Source organism: Carettochelys insculpta, chromosome 1 (assembly GCF_033958435.1).
Source record: "Carettochelys insculpta isolate YL-2023 chromosome 1, ASM3395843v1, whole genome shotgun sequence".
NCBI lineage: Eukaryota > Metazoa > Chordata > Testudines > Carettochelyidae > Carettochelys > Carettochelys insculpta.
The window spans coordinates 122,702,660-122,719,967 of NC_134137.1; the positions used below are offsets into that span (position 1 = coordinate 122,702,660).

The 17,308-nt window shown below is 45.3% G+C and overlaps 1 protein-coding gene across 8 annotated transcripts in view; it reads right to left on the minus strand.

Moving 5' to 3' along the window:
* Positions 1-17,308, minus strand: part of LIMS1 (LIM zinc finger domain containing 1) — a 134,090-nt gene that overhangs the window by 16,750 nt on the left and 100,032 nt on the right. For 6 of the 8 annotated variants that reach the window (XM_074991067.1, XM_074991075.1, XM_074991038.1 and 3 more), the window contains exons 3-4: positions 8,223-8,289; positions 2,761-2,881 (exon numbers count right to left, since the gene is read on the minus strand). In XM_074991067.1, coding sequence (XP_074847168.1) covers positions 2,761-2,881; positions 8,223-8,289 — 188 coding nt within the window. Of the gene's footprint in view, positions 1-2,760; positions 2,882-5,432; positions 7,579-8,222; positions 8,290-15,679; positions 16,836-17,308 lie in introns of those variants that run through there. The other 2 variants (XM_074991084.1, XM_074991102.1) reach the window with 2 other exon arrangements.

Here is a 17,308-nt window from a genome sequence, read left to right on the forward strand (position 1 = left end):
GTCGACCGTTGACATGGTCTTCTCTCTAAGGCAGCTGCAGGAGAAGTGCAGGGAGCAGAGGAAGCCACTCTACATAGCCTTCATCAACCTGACCAAGGCCTTTGACTTGGTCAGCAGGGATGGTCTGTTCAAACTGCTCCACAAGATAGGCTGTCCTCCACGGTTACTCAAGATGATCCAGTCGTTCCACAAAGACATGAGAGGAACCATCCAATATGACGGCGCATTATCGGATGCTTTCAGAATCAGGAGCGGCGTCAAACAAGGATGCGTGCTTGCTCCGACATTGTTCGGGATCTTCTTCGCACTCCTCCTGAAGCATGCCTCTGGATCTTCAACAGAGGGCATCTTGCTGCACACAAGATCTGATGGGAAACTGTTTAATCTTGCAAGGCTGAAAGCTAAGTCTAAGGTGTGGGAAGTCCTCATCAGAGACATGCTGTTCGCAGACGATGCTGCTGTAGTGTCTCACACACAAGACCAGCTTCAAAAACTGCTGGATCAGTTCTCCAGAGCGTGCAAGGACTTTGGGCTTACTATCAGCCTAAAGAAGACAAACGTACTCGGTCAGGATGTTGCTGAATCCCCATCAATCAGCATTGACAACTATACGTCAGAGGTCGTCCACGAGTTCGTTTACCTCGCGTCCACCATCACTGACACCCTGTTGTTGGACACTGAGCTAAATAGGAGGATCGGAAAAGCGGCCACAACTCTGTCCAGACTCAGCAAGAGAGTGTGGAATAACAAGCTGTACACTCACACCAAAATGCAAGCCTACAGAGCGTGCATCCTCAGCACCCTCCTTTATGGCGGCGAGACTCGGACCCTGTATGCCCGCCAGGAAAAGAGGCTGAACGTCTTCCACTTGCGCTGCCTCAGGCGCATCCTTGGAATATCATGGAAGGACAGAATGATCAACACCGCCGTCCTCGAGCAAGCTGGAATCCCAACCATGCACACCCTCCTCAGGCAGCGTCGGCTCCGCTGGCTTGGCCATGTCCACAGGATGAGTGATGGAAGGATTCCAAAAGACATCCTGGATGGTGAGCTAGCCTCTGGCAAAAGACCTCCTGGATGCCCCCAGTTGCGCTACAAAGATGTCTGCAAGAGACCTCAGAGAGGTAGACATCAAGCTGGACAACTGGGAAGAACTAGCAGACAACTGCAGCAGATGGAGGCAGGGGTTACACAAGGGCCTTCAGAAGGGCGAGATGAGGATCAGACAGCTAGCAGAGGAGAAGCGAGGGCACAGAAAGCACAATAAGGACTTGCCAGATACCCACTACATCTGCAAGAGATGCAGCAAGGATTGTCACTCTCGTGTGGGTCTTCATAGTCACAGTAGACGCTGTAAATGAAGTCTTCAATTGAAACTATAAAGGGCGTGATCCATAGTCTATGCAGACTGAAGGATGCCTACTACTACTACTGTGTGCCAGCTGTAGTACATTTACTCACACTGAAAAATATCTTACTCTAGGAATAGTCTTACTGATGTTAACGGGACGACTCCAGAAGTACAGTGCTGCTAATAAATCAGAGTTAAGGGTATCACAATCTGGCCACCAAAGGCCTCAAAAGAACTTGTAAATAAGAACAGCATTTTTATATAAGAACCAAACTAGTGCTTTTTTCAGACTTTACAATATAAAATCATCTCAGTCACATCAAATTGGAAAAAAAAACATTAAAACACAAAATAAAAACCACTAACTGTAGCAATGCATTTTATTCTGCACTAAACAATTCAAAATTCTAAAGTGGTACAAGTTAGGTGTGTACACTTTTACCTACGTTTGTAGTATCTTAGCACCACCAATTGTGACATGAGTTGCTGGAACCAGGACAGTAAAAATCTGTTATTTTGTGTGAAAGAATTGATGGGCTGTATCTGTCTACTGGTGATACATTACTCTCAGAATATTCTCTCCCTACTGTATATCAGTGTACCACCAGCACTGCATGATGTAAGGTAACAGATGTACCCAGGAGGTGACCCTGATGGAAAGTTTGAAGATGTAGTAGAACATCCCTTAAGTGGTTTTGTAAATATTTTTTTTAAAAAATAAATACCTAGGCTGTGTCTACATCAGCCCCCTTCTTTCAGCAGGGGCATGTTAATGAGGGAGTTCACAACATGCTAATGAGGCACTTCCATGAATATGCAGCGCCTCATTAGCATAATGGCAGCTAAAGTGATTTATATAGCTGGAGGCCTTTTGAAACAACCCCCCAGTCTTTGAAAGCCCCTTCCTTCCCATTTGTTTTGCTGCTTTCGAATCGCGTGCATTTGTTTTGGGAAGAAGGGGCTTTCGAAGATTGGGGGTTTGTTTCAAAAGGCCCCCGGCTACTTGCGTGGCATGTGATTCGAAAGTGGCACTTTCGAATTGCCGTGGCCACCATTATATTAAAGAGGTGTTGCATATTCATGGCAGCACCTCCTTAGCATCTTTCAAACTGCCTCATTAACATGCCCCTTCCGAAGGGAGGGGGCTCATGTAGACACAGCCCTAATGTTTACATTTCATTTTTGGGCTGTGTTCTCTGCAGATGAGATTTGCTTGAACCCCTGCCCAATAAAAATACCTTGTATTTAAACAGAGATATTTCAGTTATTCCTTTAGCTGTATATTATTAAACAGGCTACATCATGCCAGCTGAAGACTTTTAGAAGCCTTTGTAAACTATGTAAACTTTGTAAACCCCATCATCACTCCACTTTGCTCATGATCAGTACAGAAGGAGGTGAAGATCTACCTGCCAGCGTTCTTGACAAATCCAATATCTGCCAGTACTTGTTGGCAGATGTCACAGCAGAAGCATTCTGGATGCCAGCTATTGTTCATAGCTTTAATAACACGACCAATAATGAACTCACCTGTAGGTAAATAAAATATCTGGATGTTTAAAAAACCCCAAACCAAAGTTGTTAATACCAGTGTGCATTAAGTAATACTGTATCAGACAAAGTAAGATAAACCAAAACCTCCCAGTTTGCCAGTTCAGATATGTGGCTCTAGGAACTTTGGTTCTCAACATTATTCTTCGGTACAAATCAAAGCAAATTCCCTTGCTCATAAAGCGTGTTCTCTTCTAGCAAACACTTAATTTACACTCCCTCCCTTATATGCTTCATTTGCTGTACATGGTGTTTTTAGTTTTACCTTCCCTCACCTTTCCGAGTTACCTAATCTCTTATGGGCCGTGTCTACACTAGCCAAAAACTTCGAAATGGCCATGCAAATGGCCATTTCGAATTTTACTAATGAAGCGCTGAACTACATATCCAGTGCCTCATTAGCATGCGGGCGGCCATGGCACTTCAAAATTGATGCGGCTCGCTGCCGCGCGGCTCGTCCAGACGGGGCTCCTTTTCGAAAGGACCCGGCCTACTTCGAAGGCCCCTTATTCCTGTGAGCAGATGGGAATAAGGGGACTTTGAAGTAGCTGGGGTCCTTTCGAAAAGGAGCCCCGTCTGGATGAGCCACGTGGCGGCGAGCCGCGTCAATTTCGAAGTGCTGCGGCCACCCGCATGCTGATGAGGTGCTGAATATGTATTTCAGCGCTTCATTAGTAAACTTCGAAATGGCCATTTGCATGGCCTTTTTGAAGTTTTTGGCTAGTGTAGACATAGCCATGCTGTTTTGGTATTCATGCGGTTATTTATTCTACACAAATTTTTCCCTCCAATTACTTCCTCTTTTTGGCTCTGAGTAAACCAGCAGATTAGTAGTATTTTTGTTTTTATTTCTTCTTTAGTAGTTCTCAGAAAGGTCTAGGTACTTTACAAATGCAGAGAAAGACCCAGCCCCAGCTCTGATGAGCATACCATCTACTAAAGGATGGGGAAATGGGATACAATGCAAATCAGGGTGATTACAGGGCTCTTTGCTGGCCAAGCAAAACGAGGCATTATACTCAACAATTCTCTATTGGTCTAACATAACTTTTGAAGACCATGTCCATTTGTTGTTAATATGCAGAAAAAAACTACATAGTTTCTTATCTTTAGTAACGGAAGGTTAATATAAGGTACACATAGTCCCCGACCTATGAACGGGTTACATTCCAAACACCTGGTCATAACTCGATTTGGTTGTAAGTCAGAAATACCCTTATATTGTAATCCCTTGAGGTACGCACGGGTTGTGGTCCACGCAACCTTCGTATACCTTGAACTTCACGTAAATCGGGGAGGGCTTGGATTGCAGCCCTGGGAGGGGCGGGGGGTAAACCTGGGGTGGGTTAGGATGGCAGGCGTGGTGGGAGGGTGCAGTTGAGCTGGGACTTGCAGGGGGTTTGACCTGGGCAGCAGGGGGTTGGGGCGGGAGCTCTAGGTGCAGGTTGAAGCCGGAGCCCTGCAGACTGGAGAGTGTGAGCTGCAGCTATGGGGGATTACAGAGGTTGAATGGGGCAGGGGAGGTTAGCTGGGGTGGGGGTAGAGTCTCATGCACCTGCAGCGGCTGACAGCTTGAGCCTCACTCACACTGGTGACTGACAACCCAGTGTGTGCCAGGAGGATCAGCTAGGCGGAAGGGGGATTGAATGGGGGTGGCTTGAGCTGGCAGGGGGGACAGAGCCTCTGCACATACTGGTGACAGCTGGAGCTCCAGGTGCGGGGATGAGCTGGGGCTGCAGAAGGGAGGGAGGGGTTGAGCCGGGTGGGGGCATTGAATGGTGGGTGCACTGGGGTGGGGTGGTTGAGTGGACGGGGGTTGGAGTCCCACCAGGGGCTGGGAGCCGGAGCCCCAGGCACAGTTGAAATTGGAGCCCCATGCATAGTGGGGGGTGAGCTGGGGCCATTGGGTGGGGGTTGAACGGGGATACACCGAGGTGGAGTACTTGAGCGGGAGGCAGGTTGGAGCCCTGCGCGTGCTGAGCCAGCCGCGTGGCGGGGAGGTGATCTGAGGCCACATGCGGGTTGGGGGCCAGGTGTGGGGGTCGAGGCCCGGGTGTGTGGGAGGGTTGGGGTACAGGGGTTGGAGCTGGGTCCACAGGGGCTAGAGGGGAGCCCCAGGCATGCAGTCAGAGCTCCCCGCTGGGTGAAGTGAGATGGAGGTTGGTTGTAAGTACGCATGGTCATAAGTCAATGTGTTGATAAGTCAGGGACCATCTGTAATTAACTTTCAGTTTTTCGAGTGCTGGTCCTACGTCTATGCCACTGCAGGTAACTGACAAGAAGTATTGAAATAGGGGGAGGATGTGAGGTTGTAGATGGCACAGCAGAACAAATATCTACTGTTCCAAAAGATGCATCAGAGGAGTCCTGTACCAAGGCATAAGGTCTAGTAAATGTGTGGACTGAATGCCACATAGCTGCCTTCTTGGCTAGGAGAGACATAGAGCAAGAAACTCATGTTTTAAATGGAGGCTTACTGAGCACTGAGAGAGCAAGGTTCAAGTCCCATTTAAGAGAAGGCTTTTTGATAGGCATTTTCAGAATCTTCTAGTCAGAGGGTGTGCAAAGATCGAGTAGCCCTGCAAAGGCAGATGTTTGCCACGTGGACCCATAAGGAATTGACAATCTTCTTGTCTGCAAGAACATAGTCCGGAATGAGAGGAATATCTGTGGCTTCTAATGAAATACATCTTCAAAATACTCAGACAGCAAAAGGCTTCCACTTGGCAATGTCGTATAAGCACTGCTGGTGGTCATCACTGACTGAGAAGGACTGCAAGCAGGAAGCACAAATTTGAAACCCAGGGTACTGGACATAGTTCAGTATCCCACTGGGGCACGGGTGACAGAGCCAGGGAGATCAACTAAAAATTCTAAAACTGTCAGATAAAAACCTAGAGAATACAAAAGAGCTATTTACAAATACCTAAATATATTTTCACAGATGAAGAAGCTGAAGGTTCAGATACCGGAGGTTCCAGTTTGGACCAAGTGGGCACAGCCCCACCCTTTATTTCCTCAGTGGGAGGCATAAGGTGAGAGAACAGCATATGTGCAGGCCAATGGAAACTGCCTTCACAATCCTCTGGCTGTGGATGCACTGAGGGCTTGCACACCAACAGGGGATACAGATAGGGAACCAGGACTCAGAGAAGACACCTGAGGTTATACACATCTCCTAGGACTAGAAGGGACCTGAGGAGGTCATCTAATCCAGTCCCCTGACCCCTTGGCAGGACCAAGCACCATCTCTGGCATCTATTTGCCCCAGTCCCTAAATGGCCTCCTCAAGGACTGAGCTCACAACCCTGGATTTAGTAGGCTAATGCTCAAACCACTGACCTATCCCTTCATATCCCTTCATATCTACACTAGCCCAGAAGACCGACTCACTCAGCATTGATCTTCTGGGTTTTGATTTCACACATCTGGTAGGGAAATTGACCTCTCAAGGGTCGCAGTTGACACCCGTACTCCTTGCAAGATGGGAAAAGTAAGGGAGGTCAACATCAGAACTCTCCCACGTAAGCCGAGCACAATTATGTTGATTCTAGCTACGCAACTGCCATAGCTAGAACTGCATATCTGCAGCTGACTTACTTTGTTTAGTGTAGATAAAGCCTGAATAGCACAAAATGACTGTTTGGTGCGGCAGGCAGAGCAGAATTGTGAAATTAGAGGGGTCATCGCGCTACTTTCGCTGCATTTTTATACTTCAGTCTGGGGATTAGGTCCATCCAGAGCAGATCTCCAGTAAATATTTTTGCAGCTGCAGCAGCACCACTGCTCCAGGAAATACTTGTGGCAGGGTGGAATAGGAGCCCTTTTTCAATTCTATTGGTAAAATGAATCAGCAAATGGAACTGCTGGTCAGGACTGTGGCACTTTGCCAGTCTGATGCAAAGGGTTAAGACTGGGGGATTGGGGGCTCCTTCAGATCAGGAGCTATATTGGTTAAGCAGGAGTGAGACTTGAGAATTGCTCTGTGGGTTGGTCCACTCTGTGCCTAGCTCAGGCAATATCATTTACCTTCGCCCAGACACAAGTGTTTTAGTTCATCTAAATAGTGTCTCTTTGGTATTGCAAGCAGAGAGGTATGACAAGGGGAGGGATGACCAAAACAGGCAGCCAAATTGGGGTGGATGGGCAGCACATCGGGTGCCTGTGAGGAGAATGGAGGGCTGCAGTGAGTGCTTTATCTGTGAAATATACTTGGCCTACAGAAACAGCAAAGTATCAGAGAGGTAGCCAAGTTGGTCTGTATCTTTAAAAACAACAAGAAATCCCATGGCACCTTATAGACTAAACAGATATTTTGGAGCGTATGTGTTCATGGGCAAAGACCCGCTTCGTCAGAAGTCCACCATCTGCCCAGTAGTCATACACTTGTGTTTTCAAGTTACACACTTCAAATTTCCCTTCCCACTTCTTCCATCCATCAAACCCTCTGCCCACAGCAATTCCTAGCTTTAAAGTTAATGTCCCTAAACTACTCTCTGCCAACCTTCAGTCACTTCCCTTAAAACAAATAAGCAGTTCACATGTAAGCACTGGTGAAACAAGTCACTTCCTTTGGATATCAACAGAACACTGGGGCTTCAGGAGAGATTTAAATGAGCGGAGGTGTGTGACTTTTCAGACCAGCTCAGGAGAGGCATTCCATGCACTGGGCAATGCTGAGGAAAACGGAGAAATGATTATTGGAGGAGCAGGCAATAAGAATGTTTTCAATGACATGGAGAAGAAGCAAATACATTGGGTAAATCAGTACTATGTAAGAGCTTTGAGGTGAGGTGACTTGAAGCTTAAAGGGCTAGAAGTTAATGCAACAGAGAAGGGGCAGCCAGTGTTTACATGAGATGGGCAAAGTAGGTTATCTTAATTTGAGCAGATGGGAGTGAAACAATTCAGGTTCTGAGGAGGCCTGTTATGAAGTGGTTGCAAAGAATTGAAACAGGAGATGATGACGGCTTGTCTGCGAGTTTTAGCTGCACAAGAACTTTTTTGTTACATTATATCAAAAGTGCATGAATGGCCTGCAAGTGTTAACCAAATCAAGTGCTAAATCACTAGTCATTGTGAATGAATTATCAATCTTTTTTAAGCTATACTTTAAGCTTCTCTTTATTCTAATAAATCCCATGGTTAGTTCCAGCATTTCCTGAAGTCCATTTTATTCTATATTATCATCATATACCCATTTACGTGAGGCTTCATACCTACCAGCAGAAGGAACATTCACAAGGACTGTATTTTTTTCCCAAGGCTACATGTTGAACTTACGATCCTTATGAAATACATCCCCTGCTACAAAACTTACCACACTGATGGCAGCAAGGGGCAAAAAGCATCTGAAAATCATGTTCACAATACTTCCTGCCTTCAAACTGCAAACAGGAAACAAAGTGGAAGTTAGAGAAATAGAGTGTACTTCACATTTCACATCAATAATCTACATACTGTGTGGTTCCATGTCATTCCCAGATGCAGTTAAACTGTAAAAGACGACTAGGGTATAACAAAGATGAGACAGTCAAAGAGACTTCTATGTGAGACCAACTAGTCACCTTTAGTTCAAAAATCTAGCTATCTTCCATCAACATTAAGCAGGAAATACATTATTTGTTCCAGTATTAAGTTTTCTTTTAAAAGGCTGTGTCTAAAACTTTTGCTCTGCGTTATTATTTATTATGTCAGACAATATAAGTTCAAACAGGATACAGAAAATATGACGCAATATACAATGCTGCAGGCAGAAATTAACTTTTGAATTAATAGGTCATCTTATAAACACCCTTCCACTAAGGAGCATTTTTCTTGCACCCCTCTACACTTCTTGAAAGAATGGAAAAAAGGTGCAGGAGAATGTTCATGTCAAAAATGTCTGCAATTTACTGTGCACAACAACTTTCCATCTTAGCAGTCTACTTCCAGTTTAGAAACTTTGTCTGTCTCTCTGACCATCCCTCCTAAAACAGTAAGAGCTAAGACCACCAAATTTGGTATGCAGCTGCTTCTTATAAACTTAAAGCAAGGTCAGGGTTTGGTTGTGACAGGAAAATGGGACGTACTCAGCATTTAACTGTTTCTCTTGAAATGGAAAGGGAGGGATCTGGTAACAGGGAGAGGTATACTGCAGAATCACCACAGGGAGGCAGCAAGAGGCCAGAGATGCTGACTAGGATAACTATAACCCCACTGAGCCAGCATAGGCCAGAGGTGGAGAAGGGGTCAGCTATCTGCTATGTATTTCAGAGTTTGTCTGCTTGTGTGACTGTCTGTCCCACAGTTGGGGGACATGCACCCCTTCCCTGGCTGTGCCCACTTCAGCTGCAACGATCATGGATAGGTGCTTCCCACCTGACCCAAGCTGCTGTGGTGAGAGAAGGTTGGCATTGTCTCTGCTCAGGGCAGCCTGCATACTGAATCATTTCCTGTCCCATCCCAGAGCAATCATTTAAATCAGTATACTCCATACTTAAAACATTGGTGTACCCCTTTTGGAACTTTGGCCTTATCAGCTTACCCCCTCTCCCAGTGCCATCTCAGTATTTATCTCCTGGTTTTTTAGCAATTTATTTTCTGCCATGTACCCCTTCAAATCCTTTCAAGTACCACCAGTGGTACATGTACCACACTTTGAGAAACATTGATTTAAATGAAGAAAAACAAAACTTATTTGAGTTAAGGACCTGAGCAATGCCAGGTAAATCTTCTAGTATAACAATGAAACATGTAGGAAGAGAGCTTCCAATTCAATCTATGGGTGTTAATTCCCTTGAATGCAAACCTAGGCAGGTTGAACAGATTTTCCTTCCTTTCCATTTGTGTCAAACAGACATAACTGTTTTAATTTTTAGCCCTTTTCTGCAATACACTGTGGCTAATCCTACTGGTTATCTACCAGCAAAACCCCTCAATTCCAGGTAACTAATCACACAATACATATTTTTAAAACATACAAGAGAATCAAGAATCAAAAGTTCCTAAGTAGAAAATCTTATTTCAAAATAATCACTAACTAGATGCAAATATCAAGGTATTTAATAGCTTACTAGAAAGATATATAGTAAAAAGTGCTCCTTCAAGGACCCTCTCATTAAGTCTGTTTCTGCTAAACACCAGCTTGTTCATTGCAGCAGCATCTTCTGGCCCAGCTGTAGGCTGATCAATATTTAAAAAAAATATATCCTCACACCTCAGGAATAAAACTCGTCAATGCCTGGTGCCTGATTTAACAAAACCATTAATTGTTATCCAAGAAAACTCATAATCTCTTTAAAATGCAGGTTCTCCATCTTCTGTACTTGGAAGGGATTCTGACCTACTTCTTCTAAAGGGGAAAGAGCCACACCATCTGCCCTAGCACCATGTCCTACAGGAGCAGACACATGAGGAGGGTAGATTCGCATGATAGAAGAGTTTTGGATTATGGAGCTGCCACACTAAATGTAAGAGTGATGACTGATGTAACAGGCATCACTAAGCATGTGCATTCATGTTCACATCAATTTACTGATTTGCATTCTGCAGATTGAGATCCGTGTGTTAGGTTTGTCTTTCATTGTCCTTTAGTTATAGTGGCACCAAAACTCTCAGTTTAGGGTAACTGTTACAGTATTTAATACGTGACCATGCACACATATGTGCTAAAAAACTCCTTGCAGCGTCCATACAACATGTACTGTTGTCAGATAATGGTTTAAAACCAGAAGTGCACTGGAACTGCAATGTGGGGATCTGAATCCAAAGCAAAAACACGTCTGGAGCTGGGGATTCCATTTGGACTTATTTTTATTCAGATTAGTCAATCAGGAACCATGCTAATCTGATGAGGCCAAGCATCATGGAATACAAGGTATTCCTGGGGGAACTCTGCATCAAAAAAATTAAAAATTCTGCACAATTTGTTAAAATAACACTATGTAATCACACCAGTTTCAGTTATTTTAGTAATTTATTTCAAAACACCAATTAGCAAGTATGCTTATAACAATACAGACATTAAAAAATTCCCCCAGGAGTACTTGAAACCCATTCCTTCAGTTTCTGCTTCTCTTCCTTTTCTCTGTCACAGTCTGGCAATGGGGCCACACACTCATCACACCCCCATCATCAGAGGCAAGGCACAAAATCCCTTCCTCGAGCTCAGACTATGTGTTTATGGGATTGGATAAGAATCTTTGCTGCTGTACTTTGGTGTTGTTTTAATCTTAACAGAAGATGTGAAAAACTTGGGGAAAATGCTCTGAAAGGTCTTTTCTGTACAGGATTTTTGCCCTGTTGCGGGTGGAAATATTTTGTCACCAAAAGAGCAGGCAAACAATGTTGCCACTGCACAATTTTTAACAACACTGCTATGTCGCTAAAGGTTGTGTCGTGTATATATAGCCTCTGACATCTTACCACCACTAACCAGTGCCTTTTTTGTGCTGGTTACTTGCTGATACTGAGTACTGACAACTCCACAGCTCCAGAAGACTGAATACCAGCTCCTCTCTGTTTACAAAAAAGGCACTGCCACTAACCTTTTTTTTTGTGAAAACTCGAGGAAAAAAAAGGATTTAACCCTTTGGCCAGTGCTTCATTTTCTTTTATTAGAGAGGTAGCCATGTTAGTCTGTATCTTCAAAAACAACAAGAAGTCCTGTGGCACCTTATCGACTAACAGATATTTTGGAGCATAAGCTTTCACTAGCAAAGACCTGCTTCGTCAGATGCAACATGCAACAAAGCAGGTCTTTGCCCACGAAAGCTTATGCTCCAAAATATCTGTTAGTCGATAAAGTGCCACAGGACGTCTTGTTGTTTTTCTTTTATTGTCTTTCTCTCCTCACTGAGTACTGGGCCTACTCATCTCACCCCCCACTGACGGAGACAAAAACCTATAAGATCTTTATCAAGGATTCGCAAAACTTATTTACCCACTTTGGAAAGTAAAGGAACAGATTTACAGGGCCAGATGAGTGCCCAGAAGTCACCAACTTCACAATAGCCCCAACAATGAAAATAATAGCACGTCACTTCTCATCACCTATAGCCCCCAGCTTAAACCCCTCCAGTGAAACATTGACAACCTACAACTTATCCTGGAACACAATCCCTCATTTTTGTGTGACAGGCCAATCCTCTCCTACAGATAGCAGCCCAACCTCAAGAAAAGACTCACCAGGAGCCACACACCATACCACAGAAACACAAACTCAGGAACCTACCCCTGCAGTGAACCCTGTTCCTAACTCTTTCCGTACATTTATACTAATGACACCATCACTGGACTAACCCCATCAGCCACACCATCAAGGCTTGGACATCTGCACATCCACTAATGTGATATATGCCATTGTGTGCCAGCAATACCCGTTGGCCAAGTACACTGGACAAACTACAGTCTCTGTGCCAAAGGATGAATGGAAATAAATCTGACATAAGTAATTGGAAAACACATAAACTTGTAGGGAAACACTTGATCCTCTCTGGACATTCCATAATGGATTTAAAAGTATCCATTCTTCTACAAAAGAATTTTACCACAGGATTACACACAAAGCAGAACTGGACTGGAATTCATTCATTCATTCATTCATTCATCTGAATTGGAATTCATTTATAAATATGACACTTTTAAATTACGCCTTAACAGAGATCTCAACTATCTTACATATTAAAAGGGCAATTTCCCCATTTTTGGTATCTGCAGGAATGGCACACATGCTACTTAACTTAATTTGCTTCATTTATTGGTTCTACTAGTGACAGGTAATGCCCTGCTTTTTCCTCTCCTTCCTCCCCTTCTCTCTCTCTATATATACACCCTGGATTCCTGGGGAAAGAGGAGGGGAGGCAACCCCAGCTGCTGCTGCCACCTGCCCACACCGCCTGCGCCTTGCCCCAGATAATCCTCCCCCCTCTTCCCATCATAGGATGGCTGGGGCAGTCACCCTGGGTCCCCCAAAACTGAAGGACCTGGCCCTACCTCATCCTATGGACAGGACAGCTCTGTAGGTGAGAGGCAAACCAGTTCAGAAAAATAAAATGGCCCACCTGAATTTTTTAAGAAGGTGGCGTAAGGCAGATAAGAGATAGAAGAGAGAGGGGAAAATCCATTTCCTCACTTTCTCCAATCACTTTCATTGTTCTGATGTGGCAGAACATCTTGGGGGAGGCAAGGCATTTAACAGGGACAGCTATGAAGCCCCTTCCCTAGCCATGATTTTTGGAAACATCTGCCTGGTTGCTCCCATTCCCTGCCTTGCTTAAGGACAGGTTTGCTTTTATCTAAATCACACAAAACACTCCTCCGTTTTCACAGCCAGGTACTAAATATCTGGGCAGGCACCTTTTTATGGAGGACGGGCAGGCCATGTGCATATTCCCTAATTTCTGAGCAAAAGGACCAGGAAGTTCCCCAAGGCATCTCCTGCAATCATTTCAGTCATCAGTCTTTTAAACAATGGAGGGACCAGGCAACCCAAACAGAGTACATGGGCATGGGTCTTAGTTCTAGAACACATTAAAAAAAACCTTAAAAGAGATCACTGCCACAAACACAGGCTTTCTGGGCCTAAGGCGTGGAAGGACGTGACAGAGGGTAGCTTAATTGAACTTGTGTGTAAAAAATACCGAGGACAGGATGTCCCAGGGAGCGGGGAAGAGACTGGCTGGGTTCCCTGCAACACAAAAGAAGGACTGAAGGGAGAGCTAGTATGCATGGGATTGGGCACGGGGAGGGGAGGGAGCTATGGAAGCACCTGGTTGTCTGGAGTATGCACAATGTACTTTAGTAATGCAGGATGTGGAGTGGGGCACAATGGGTGGCTGTGTTTTCCTGCCACAGAACTGTGCAATTCCTCTTCAGAGGGAGAGGGAAGACAGGGTGGCTGATGGAAGAGAGAGGAGAATAGGGAAAGTACCGGGACATTCACAACACTTGGCATCTCTTTCCTGGGATTCAGGGCAGGGCTATTTTGAGTGCAGTATTTTGTACCCACTACCCCTTGTCAGGAAAGGAGAAGTGGGAAGTTCAAAATATACACTTATTTTGAACTAACTTAGGCAATTTGTGCAACAGGAACTGTGTTAAGTTATTTTAAGATATGGCTACAGTATAGCCCTCGCCTTAGTGTATTAGTATTGGTTGGCACGTTCTGTTTATTTTAGCTTAATAAATTGCTTTGATCTGTCTGTTTTTACTTTCAATCACTGAAATTTTTAACTTTTTATACCCAATAAAAACACTTTTATTTATTATCAAGTCTAGTGTAAATATACTCATCCTTCGCTATACAAGCACAATTTGTTTCCAACTTTCTGTTCATAGGCAGAAACTTGTAAGAGGGACACTAAATTCCTATTAAATTACATGTAAAAGTCTCTGATAGGTTCCTAGGGCTCCTAATTCGGGGAAGGAGTGGCAGCAGGTGGAGCTGTTTTTGAAAGGTGAGTGAACCTGGGGTTGGGGAGAGTTAAAGGCTGGGGGTAGTTTGGGGCTGTGAGCAGGAGGGTTAAAACCTGGTGGTGGGTTGAGGTGGCGGGGGGGCGGGGTTTCAGGTTGCCACAATTTGGGGCCGGCGGGGGCAGGGTCAGGCTGCAGGGATGTGGGGGGTCAGGTGGCGGGGGGTCTGGCTGCTGCTGTTTGCAGCTGCGGGGCCACAGGGAGGGGGTCAGATGGCAGGGCCACAGGGTCAGGTGGCAGAGGGGTCTGGCTGCACAGTTTGGGCAGCAGGGCCGGCGGGGTGACAGGTGGCGGGGTGGGGGGTGTCTGGCCAGGGGGCTGACAGGAGTGGGGGGATCTGACTGTGAGGGGTGCAGGCAGCAGAAGGACCTGGCTGCAGGACTGCGGGGGTTGGTGTCAGGCGGTGGGGCCATGGGGGTTAGAGGTGGTGGGAAGGGGCATCTGGCCACAGGGGATACAGGCAAAAGGGGGGGTCTGGTCGCAGAGGTAACAGGCAGCAGGGGTTCTGGATGCGAGGGGTACAGGCGGCAGGAGGGATCTGGCTGTAGGGCTGTGGCGGCGGGGTCAGGCTGTGGGACCGTGGGGGTTACAGGCAGCAGTGGGGGGTCTGGCTGTGGGGGTTACAGCCAGCAGGGTTGGTAAGCGGTTCTGGCTGCCGCTATTTAGGGCTGCAGGGGAGGGGTCAAGCAGTGGGGGGGGTCTGGCTGCGGGGCCGGGAGGGGTGTCAGGCTGCAGGGCCAGCAGGGGGTCTGGCTGCAGCGGGTTGGGGCCGTGGGGCTGGCAGGGGTGTGTGTGTGTCAGACTAAGGGGTTGGAGCCATGGGGAGGGAGCTTGTATTAGTGGGGGGGAGTTCAGCTCGTAGAGTGAGCTAAGGTAGGTAAACGTGTCTCTCGTTTAAACGAGTACTCGTAAATAATGTACTCATTTAATGAGGCATGAGTGTAATTGTTACCTGCAGGGAGCAGCCACTGTGCATTTCTCTCTTTCATTGATAAAGTGAGTGAACATCTTATGAGCTTCCTCAGTGTAAGACTTTTATAGTGAGTAAGATACATTTATTTGGGGGTGTTGGTCCCTCTTTTGGGGTTGTGTTCTTGGGTGTTACCTAAGCTTTATAGCTACGCCCTCCCAGAGCTGAGCTGGTTCAGCATCTGTGTTGGTCTACTGGAGGGCTGTTTCCGCAACTCTGTGTCTTGGCCTGGGGAGACAAGATCTTCTGGCCCAACAGGACAGTGTGGTAGGGAGCCCCAGAAGGTAGGTAGGGAGACTCAGTTTACTATCAGCACATGAGGTGACAGTCCTAAGGGGAACTCTGTGATCCAACACACGACAGGTGGATAATAAGCTGAACATTAGCTCTTAGTCCAATGCTATGGCCAAAAGAGCTAAAGTGATCATGGGATACATGGACAGAGAAATGTCAAGTAAAATCAGAGAGATTATTTTATTTCTGCATTTGGTTGCAGTTGGAATATTGTGTCCAGTTCTGGGGCCCACACTTCAGGAAGGATAGAATCATAGAATACTAGAACTGGAAGGGACCTCAAGAATCCATCAAGTCCAGTTCCCTGTCCTCAGGGCAGGACCAAGAACCATCTATATCATCCACGTTAGATATTTGTCTAACTTGTTCTTAAATATCTGCAATGATGGAGATTCTACAACCACCCTAGGTAATTTATTCCAGAAATTAACCATCTTGACAGCAATTTTTCCATAATGTATGATCTAAACCCTCATTGGTACAATTTAAGCCGATTGCTTCTTGTCCTATTTTCACAGGCTAAGGAGAATAATTCTCAATAATAATTCTTCTCCCTCCTCCTTGTAACACCCTTTTAGGTAGTTGAACACTGCAAGCCCCCTCAGCCTTCTCTTTTCCAAACTAAACAAACCCAATTCTTTTAATCTTCTCTCACAGGTCATCTTTTCCAGACCTTTAATGTTGATAAATTGGAGAGGAGCCAGAAAAGACCTATGAGAATGCTTAAAGGACTAGAAAAACTTCCTTACACTGACAGACTCAAAGAGCTCAAATTATTTAACAAAGAGAAGGTTGAGTGCCTTGATTACAGTCTGTAATTATCTACAAAGGGAACAAATATTCAATAATGGTCTCCTTAGACTAGCAGAGAAAGATATAATACGGCCTAATGACTGGAAGTTCAAATTAGACAAATTCATGCTGGAAATAAAACATACATTTTTGACAATGAGGGAAATTATCTATTGCAACAACTTACTAAGGGTTGTAGTAAATTCCACATCGCTGACAATTTTTAAATCATGACTGGATCTCTTTCTGAAAGATCTGCTCCAGGAATTGTTTTAGGGAAAGTCTATGGCCCATATTCTGTAGCAGGACAGATTACTAATGATCGCAGTTATCCCTTCAGGCCTTGAAATCCTGCAGTTTTTCTTCCAGCTAGGTCAGACAACATGTACTTCCACACCACAGACTAGACTCTTAAGGGAGATGCTAGATAGATAATGGAAGGAAAGGAGAGGCATTTACTCCACTGTTGATGCAGAGCCTAGATATAGACCAACTCTGCGCCTGTAATATAAGATAAATTTGACATTTACTAAATTTGAATTTTTAACCACGTTCATAGGGATTCAAATTTAAGTGGCTACAAACCTTCTGGAAATCTGAGCCACCATTTCTCAATGTCGAGCTTCCACATCCCTACTGCCTTATCCAAGTTCGACTGCATGAGCAATGCACTGTGGATACCTATCCCACAGTGCATTAGCCCTGGTTGTTTATGGGGGTTTCCGTTCTGGATTCCTGACAGGAAGCACTGTCCCAGAATTCAGAGCACCGAGTAACAGTGTGAAAATGAACTGGAGACGGTGCCATTTTCTCCAGCACAGTGCTAGCACAAGCATGGATCCCTAATTGTTTCAAGTTGTTGCATACATTGTTGTGGCAACTTCCCAGGCTGTTTG